General features: G+C 44.8%; 1 protein-coding gene, 1 long non-coding RNA gene and 1 other non-coding gene across 3 annotated transcripts in view; 1 reads left to right on the top strand and 2 right to left on the bottom strand.

Annotated features, from left to right (window-relative positions):
* The window catches only part of ARPC2 (actin related protein 2/3 complex subunit 2), a 29,646-nt gene extending 24,006 nt beyond the window's left edge, over window positions 1–5,640 (bottom strand). The window contains exons 1-2 of the mRNA XM_019938951.3: window positions 5,504–5,640; window positions 5,203–5,284 (exon numbers count right to left, since the gene is read on the bottom strand). Of these exons, the coding sequence (XP_019794510.1) occupies window positions 5,203–5,276 (74 nt within the window). The 5' untranslated portion in view covers window positions 5,277–5,284; window positions 5,504–5,640. The remainder of the gene's footprint in view (window positions 1–5,202; window positions 5,285–5,503) is intronic.
* LOC117313071 (small nucleolar RNA SNORA42/SNORA80 family) lies at window positions 2,250–2,386 on the bottom strand. Its single transcript, XR_004527533.1, has one exon. It is a non-coding gene; the product is annotated as a small nucleolar RNA SNORA42/SNORA80 family (small nucleolar RNA).
* A 13-nt stretch (window positions 5,641–5,653) lies between the features above and the next one.
* Window positions 5,654–7,053, top strand: LOC109550539 (uncharacterized). The gene is made up of 2 exons (XR_002177071.3): window positions 5,654–5,787; window positions 5,901–7,053. It is a non-coding gene; the product is annotated as an uncharacterized lncRNA (long non-coding RNA).
* Window positions 7,054–8,778: the final 1,725 nt, after the last annotated feature.

Genomic DNA, 8,778 nt, shown 5'->3' on the forward strand with positions numbered 1-8,778 from the left:
TTTGTCAACTGTATTATTGGAACTGCTGTCACCCAGGCACACTCTGAAATGGAACAAAACCACGTTAAAGCTTATAGTAAAGTGCCTGGTTCATAGAAGGTGATCAATGAATTAGTTTTTCTTCTAGGTAGAATCAGAGATCAGACTTTGGAGTCATGGTTGAGAGAGGTTTTGGGAGTGTGGTTAACTCCCAGTATCAGGAATTGGTCAGCACAACAAGGAGAAACAGAACCATATTACTGTCAGACTGTTGTAATGTCTGGAATCCTAGAATAAAGCCCCCTGGATAAGCCCTCAGGGTTACTGACTGGACAGTACAAGACACTAAAACATATTCAATTCATTCAGATGGGTTTCAAGAGCCATTCTTAAAATCCTTTAGAAAAAAATTTCCTTTTATCCTTTTTCTAAGGAAGCTTCTAGAATTTCACTAATCAGTCAATAAAGAACTCCTGGCAACTGTTATTGTCCAATCCTCTTTCTTCACTAAGGGTTTTGGAGTTTTTACTCCCGAATGCATCCAGTTCCCCGTTGTGCATTTGTGTCCCTCTTCTAGTTATCCCTTCCATAAGCTGAATTAGAGGAATTATTGAATTCTGCTCATCATCTCACCATAAAGTTTTTGATTACTCTCCTTTAAGTCCTCTCTAAGGCTCCCATCCTCCTTTTTGAGCAAAGCCTAGAAAAATGGATCATGTTAGGTAAGAAGTGGGTGGTCCTACTCTCTGTTAAGCCACGTCTCAAAATAAGAACAAAGAGGGTCTAAAAGCTCATTCACACAATGTCAGAAAAGTGATAAACTGCTAAAGAAACTAAGAACCATTCTATCTGGCTTCATCCATTGCTTCAAGGAAACACTTATTAAGCTGACTATACACACAGTGAGAATGCTGGGAAAACAAAGATGATGAAACCACAGGCCCTGCCCCTAAGGAGTCACAGGTTTGGTACACACGTAGGGAGTGCAGCTCTGGGGCTTTATGCCCAAAGTGGTCCCAAGGCAGCCAGAGGGTGGGCAGCAGTGTTTAACTACAGTGACCTGTAAAAAGACCAACTAGATCGTCTCAGCAAGTCAGCCACTACATCCAATTTCTTCTAAATGCTTAAACAATGTCCTAATTCCAAATCACTTCAAACCAGTATGTCTCTCTGAGGACATATGCAGCATATCTGGGATGAGAACAAGGTATCAGCAAGATTTAATTTATTCCTTTCTCAAATTTCTCCTCCCACAGTCCTCGCCCACCCCAACTGGCACAGCCTGCTTACTGAGCTTCACTCCCCCTTATAGAACCACAGCTCCCCACAATATGCACAGCTGTGGCAAGGAGCCAGCATGCACTTAAAATCAACAGCAATTTGCATCTGACAGCATTTCCTCAATTTTGGACTCTAGCTAAGCCGACAAGCCTAGTTTCTGAGGCTGTAAAGGTTCTTGGTGTGTATATACTAACAAAAGAATTAAATTAATTTGCCAGATTACTTCTGCTTTAATTGGGGGCCTGGGTAATACTTCCTAAATGATTAAAAAAAACAAAAACAAAATGCTGTTGACAAGACCTGCACATGAGGTTATCTGCAGTGTTCAAAATAGCTTCTTAATCAGTCAGTCTCTTAGCTTGGAGGCTGTTGGGAAGACAATTTACCAATAACTGTCATTCTGTGAGGATACAGAAATCATTCCAATAAGCCACCTTCCCAATAGGGCGGTAGAAAAAAAAAAACGGTAAATCGTTTGGAATGAATCTTAGGCTTTGTCGGAACTGCCTCCAAATTAAAAGGGTGTCGTGACCAAATGTATTCTTTTTTTTTTTTTTTTAGTTTATTTATTTTTGGCTGTGTTGGGTCTTCGCTGCTGCACGTGGGCTTTCTCTAATTGCAGCGAGCGGGGGCTACTCTTTGTTGCGGTGCGCGGGCTTCTCACTGTGGTGGCTTCGCTTGCTGTGGAGCACAGGCTCTAGGCACGCGGGCTTCAGTAGTTGTGGCACGCAGGCTCAGTAGTTGTGGCACACGGGCTTAGTTGCTCCGCGGCATGTGGGATCTTCCTGGACCAGGGCTTGAACTCACGTTCCCTGCATTGGCAGGTGGATTCTTAACCACTGTGCCACCAGGGAAGTCCCCAAATGTATTCTTAAACAATTCAGATGACAGAATTGCTTTATTTGAAGGAAATTTAGACTTTCAGTAGGATGTCACAGGCAAGAAGACCCAGCAGGATGATATGAGAGGCATCACTCTCTTCTGTTTCATACTGTACAACACCCTTCAGTGCTCACAGTCCACAGGTAAGGAGGCTGGGCAATGGTTCGAGGCTGCAATTTACTCTCGCATGGGTACATTATGAGAGGCCCATAGAGAAGGACCTGTCATAAATCCATTACCATGCTCTGAGAGGCGTTTAAAATAAGATCAACTTCAAAAGGAAAATTACTCTAACAGTATTCTAAAGTATATACGACAGAACTATTTTTAAGACTATCTATCTCATGCTTATGTTCTTAGTAGCTGGAACAGTGCTACATTTCCAAATGCAGGCTTTCTGCAATAATGGAAATGTTCTACATCTCTGCTACCCAAATACCGCTGCTCCTAGCCACATGTGGCAACTCAACCCTAGAACTGTGGCTAGTGTGACTGAGAAACTTAATTTTAATTCACTTTAATTAATTTTTATTTAAACTTAAACTAGCCACATGTTGTTACTGGCTATCATTATTGGACATCGTGGAGATGGAAGATTCACTCTGGGGAAGGCTGCTCAGAACCTAATTTCCCCAACTGGTTTGTTGAGAAGTGTAAAGCAGGGTGGAGCTGACCTCTCCCAGCATGTTCCCACAAGGGCCAAGCCTTTCAAATCCCCAGGGTTTCTCCTCAGCACTACTGCCTTTCTTTAATCTTTCTCTGATCTCCACCCCAACACGTGTCACCCCTTTGGTCCTCTGTAACTTTGCCAATGCTCTCAGAAAGGTCCCCCTTTCCTGTTCCTGCCTGGTGCTGAGCACTGGGAGAAGCCTACCAACGTTTATGATTATCACACTAGTCACCCTTCTCTGGAAGCTCTGGCTAGGCATGCACCTTGATAAATTCTTAACTACTCTACTGCTGCCTCACCTTACTGGTATGCCTGGAAATTCACACTCCGTCTAGAAACAGGCTTCTGCTAGGTGTTACATTTGCAATCCCAGGAAAGCCCTACCTCCTAGGCTGAATATCATAGTCTCTTTTCAAAGGTTTTCAAAGTGCTTTACAGCAGAATACGTTTTGAGCCCATTTACTTAAAGACACACCTCAAAGGGAAGAAGAGCCAGAAGAAAAGACAAAGCTTGCTGCCCTGCCCCAATATTCAACATCGCTACGACATATACTTTGTAAAAAAAAGTCCCAGAAGTTCTAACTCATGCCTTCCAGACTTGAGTGCCTACTTTACTCCCACTGAAATGGTTAGTAGCTCTTTTTAAGAGTAATGTTCTAAAAGCAGAAGAGCTGAAGCTCTGAGTTATGGGCTACATTTCAGAATCACAAGTTATTAACAAACAAGTAGTTGTGAAGGTACTCCTACACCACAAGGCATGCTTCTACTTGAAATGCACAGGCATTTATCTTGTAGATCAGCTTATAACCACCCAGGTCTCATTTTTTGCTAGTCTAAACTTGAGAATTCACTTGAGATCAGCTGTGAAAATGCAGAAGTTAATTTAACTTCCTCCTATGTGCTACACTGCTCAAAAAAGGACAGAGCAATCACCCAAAATAAGCCACTAAGCTGATTCGTTTGAACATTTAAAATGCAAAGCAACTGGTAAGTGAGGCTGAAGACACGAAGCAAGTTAGCCTAAAATATAAGCAACTGCAGTCCCTGGCAGGAAACAGTCAGTAGCTACTGCTCACTGTAAGTGTTACTTCAAGAAACGTTGTGCTTTGCTTTACAGATAAAATCTGTGGCCTTATAAAAGAGATAGACAATATATTCAATTTAAGCAGTGGGTTATAAGTATTTTTTTTAATGCCTCCAAGCCACAAGTTCATTATGTCCACTTAGAATTTCCCCTCCACCAATCCTCTTCCATCTGTGGCTCTCCAAGCACTTGCTCTTTTTATTAGTTCCCAGTTCACCAGAAACGGTTTGCACTTATTTCCTCAACTGTGTAAGCAAGATGTGAAGCCCCATCCTCACAGATGGGGAAATGAGGCAAAGGGACTGGCCACAAGCCACCAGAAATTAGAAGCTAAAACCAACTCCTTGGTTTAAATATATTACAAAAGCAAAGCAGCTTTGGGGGAAGAGGTTGTCTTCTACTGATTCTTGTGTTTGACAGAGAAGGGTGCCTTTGAAACATGTCCTAAAGCCCACTTTTAAAAAAGCCAATGGCTAAAAACAGGTTTCATCTAAGAACTTAACAGACTCTGGAGGCTTTTAACTGTGTATCTAGGCCAGAATTACTGCAGAAGAAATCACAGACCAGGGGTATGGTATAAGAATTTAAAAGATAAACAACCAGATAGAGGACAGCGGGTGAGGAAAGGATTATTAGAACCTCAGAAGAGCGATAAGGAAGGGCTGTGGATGTGGGGGACGACTAACTTTGCTTGAGAAATGTAACAAAATGGCCAGTGTCTCTCACAGCTGGGTTCAGGGAAGGTAAACTAGAGAGATCATCGGGTTTTCCGGCTGCAAGGCTGGGCCTGCCTTCAGTCTTCCCTCCCGCTCCCTTAGACGAGGTGGGGGGTGGGGAGCGAGAAGACTGGTGGTGATCTGGGCCTGCATCTTCTTTCCTCCTCCAGTCCTGGGAATTCCTGAAAACTCCTTCCAACCCAATCCCAAATGGGCTCTCTCCGGGTTCTGAACAATGACGGGGAATACAGAGGGAAGTGGTCCCCTGCTCGCTCCAGCGGGCAATGGGATCCTCCAGCGAGAGTTCTGGCCCAAGCTACCCTCACGTCCCACAGGTCTCCTGCACTTTGGCACGCGCTCTCCTGTCCACTCACTGCTTCCGCATCCCTCCTCTGAGCCTCTCCCCACGCATCTCTGCCCCTCACCCCACCGCGCCCAATCACCGCCCACGTCTACACCGCCTGGGCAGTCCCCACACCCTGCCAGGTCTCCCACCTCCCTCCTCCATGTCTGGGGGGCTGAACGATTAGCAGGGGTCAACTCTGCCTCCCCCGCCACCCACCAGCCCACGGCCCCCAGCGCGCGCTCACCCGGCGGCCGCGTTCTCGAACTTGAGCGCGAGCGTCTCCTCGATGATGCGGTTGTTCACCTCCAGCAGGATCATGGCGGCGGCTGCCCCGGGCAGGGGAAGGAGAAACAAGGGCGGGTGAGGGTGGGTAAAGGAGGAAAGGACGGAGGGAGCGGCCCTGCTGCCCCCTGAGGAGGGGAGCTGGGTGGGGTAGGAGGTTAGGGGAGAAGGGGAAAGGGATCGGGGTGGGGGTAAGGGAACGCGCGCGCGCTGCCCCGCGCACGCACTCACTGTGGAGACACCTACCCACCCACCCGACCGACCTGGCCCCCGAAGCCTGAACCCGCCTGCCAAGCCGCCGCCGCCGCCGCTGCCGCCTCACTGACGAGCCCGGTCCCCGCCCAGCCCCCGGCTCTAGCCGGCCACTTCCGCTCTCACACCCACTTCCGCTCGCTGCCCGGACGCGCGGCCCCGCGGGGCCATTTCCGCTCCGACCCCTCGTGCACGCGCACGCAGGCGCGCCGGGCGGGGGCGGAGGCCGCGCATGCGCAGGTGCGGTGCCGCTAGTTCCAACTCCACTTTCCCGTAGACGCTCCAACTGGCTGTGGTTAGTGTGTTTCCTACCCTGCTGTCCTTCCCCGAGGCCTGCCTCACTGTCCGCCGTCTCCCTCCCGCACTCCCCAAAGGTTTACTTCCACTCTTCCCGTCTTGTACTTTCAGAGACCCTACAAGAAGCTCGCCCTTGTCATCTCCCCGCCGGCTTCTTTGCTCTCAGTTTGTTTGCTGTCGGTGTGACCCTTCCGCATGCCACACTAATGGCTGTCCGGCGGCACCATCGTGCATTCATTTCTTCCACAGATGTTTAACGGGCTCCTGCTCTGCGCTGGGGATACAGTGGCGCGTGAAACAGATGAGGTCCCCCCCTCGTGGAGCTCATAGTCTGGTAAAGGAAACGGACTACAAACTCAATTTATGTAACTACAGAGTGTTAAAAGGGCAAGGAAGGAAAGGAATGAGAAGTCACCGAAGTGAATAAGCCTACCTGGTTTCCTGTCATGCCTCCATTTCTCTGCCGGGAGCTGCCTCCAAGGTGCCCCGAACATGATTTTCTCTGCCTCTGAAACCCTTACCTTCCAGTACCTCTGCCAGAGACATACCTTTTTTACTCAACTTCATGTGGGAAATGAACTCATTTTTGTGCTGCGTCTGTACCTTCTGCCTGTGTGCCTTGTTTTGTATTTTTCCTTCTCCAGGGAGGATCTGACAAACTTGAGTTATTTTTACATGTATTGATTTATTTTATGCTAAGTGCTCCCAGGAAAGCGGGGGATGGGGAATGCAGAAAATGAGCAAAAAACTAGCTCTTGTCATCGAGGCCCAGAGAGCCCTTCAAAACGGATTTATTTACCGGCCATGGATAAACTTCGAGACATTGCGGATACCCCCAAATAATATGCTAATATTTTGACGTTGTTTATTGAACTAAAATAATACGCATACATAGTTTAAAATATATATACATATACTAGAAGGCTTGTAATGAAGAAAGCAGTTCTCTGGCCTACTCTTTAGAGGCAATAGCCTCAACTCCTTTAGATACTCATCCAGATTAGATCCATATATCTAAATAAATCTAATCCAGATTAGATCCATATATCTAAATAAATGTGTATACTAATAATTCTTGATTTGTTAATTTTAAGGGTTATTTGTTGACTTCCTGCCGTGATAGATAAGAACATGAATGAGTCTATCACTTCTGTTCTCCACCTCCACATTTATATAACTATTTTTAGTTAAACCAATAATCAGCATTTAAATTATGTTTGCGAATACTGTTTACCAATGAGCCAATAAAGGTAGTACAACCATGCCTTCTAGCTTATACAGCCCTCCATTTTTCTTAGAGTTAATTATTGCCTTTTTTTCCCCACTTGTCAATTTTCTATATTATCTACAGTTGGCTGCCCCCACCCCTGCAAGTGCTCCAAGACTCTGTCCAAAACTCTAGCAATATTTTCCATATACTCAAATGCATAAATTCCATTTTTTTCTCTAGAGTCTTTGTCCCAGAGCCTCCTTCCTCTTGTTTCAATCTGGGCTGACTGATCTCTAGACTTGCTATACAGTTGTCATTCTGGGATTTTCCTTCGTTGCTGTCATGGGCTGGTTTTGCCCATTTCATGGATCCCATGCCTTCTTCTTTCTTAATTTACTTCTTTGTTTTGCTAAAGCACCTCCTTTAGTAACCTTGTAAGGAAGAGAGATAGGGGATATGTTGTTGGGATCTTTGCATATTTTAAAATGTCTTAATTTTATTCTAATACTTGATTTGTAATTGAATTTATAGTTGGGCTGGTTATTGAATTCAAGTTTGAAAATAATTTTCCATCATAATTTTGAGGGTATTATTCATTTTCTTTTACCTTCCAGGGTTGCTATTGTAAAAAGTCTGATTCCTGTTCATATTCCTGATCCTTCGTATGTTACATCTTCTCCATCTCCATCTCTGGAAGCATTAGGATTTTCTCTTTAGGCTGTTGGTTGGAAATTTTATAATGATGTGCTTTGCTGTGACTCTTAATTGTTTTGTACTGAGCACTCATTCAGAGTGGAAACTCATGTACTTCAGTTTTGGAGGAAATTTTCTTTGATTATTTACTTGATAATTTCTTCTCCTCCACTTTTTTTTCTTCTCTTTCTGGAATGCCTGTTATTTAGAAGTTAGATTTCTGGATTGATCCTTTCATTTTTTTCTTCTATTTTTTGTTTCTTTGGGTTTGTTTGTTTTATTTTTAATTGTGGTAAATGTACATAACATAAAATTTCTCATCTTAACCTTTTTTTTTTTTTTTTTTTTTTTTTTTTTGCGGTACACAGGCCTCTCACTGTTGTGGCCTCTCCCGCTGCGGAGCACAGGCTCCGGACACGCAGGCCCAGAGGTCATGGCTCACGGGCCCAGCCGCTCCGCGGCATGTGGGATCTTCCCGGACCGGGGCACGAACCCGTGTCCCCTGCATCAGCAGGCGGACTCTCAACCACTGCGCCACCAGGGAAGCCCATCTTAACCATTTTTAAGTGTACAGTTCAGTAGTGTTAAGTTTATTGACATTGTAATGCAACCAATCTCAAAAACTCTTTTCATCTTGCAAAACTGAAACTCTGTACCCATTGTTTGTTTGTTTTTGTTCTATTTTTCTGCGATATTTCCGTGTCATTATCTTCAACCATTTTAAATTTCAGTTTTCTTATTTTTAATTCCCAAGACCTTTTTTCCCCAACTCCCCTTCCCATATTCTATCCTTGTTTTATTGACAGGAATATCTTCTATCTTTCTGAGGCTATTATATGTTTTATGGACAGGAATATCTTCTTTCTGAGGATACTATAGTGTGTTTGTTTTTAGTTTTTCTCTAAAAACTAAACTGCTCTTTGCTCTGTTTCTTTCTTTTCTTTTCTCATCTCTCTCATTTATGTTAATGGCCATCCTCAAAAGTCTGGTTACTTTAGCAGCCTGTTCGTATTTAGGGATGAGACTCCAAAAAGCTGAGTGGAGGCTGAAGTGTGTGGGCAAGATGTGTTGACAAGCACCTTACTA

Source organism: Tursiops truncatus, chromosome 7, assembly GCF_011762595.2.
Source record: "Tursiops truncatus isolate mTurTru1 chromosome 7, mTurTru1.mat.Y, whole genome shotgun sequence".
Lineage (NCBI taxonomy): Eukaryota > Metazoa > Chordata > Mammalia > Artiodactyla > Delphinidae > Tursiops > Tursiops truncatus.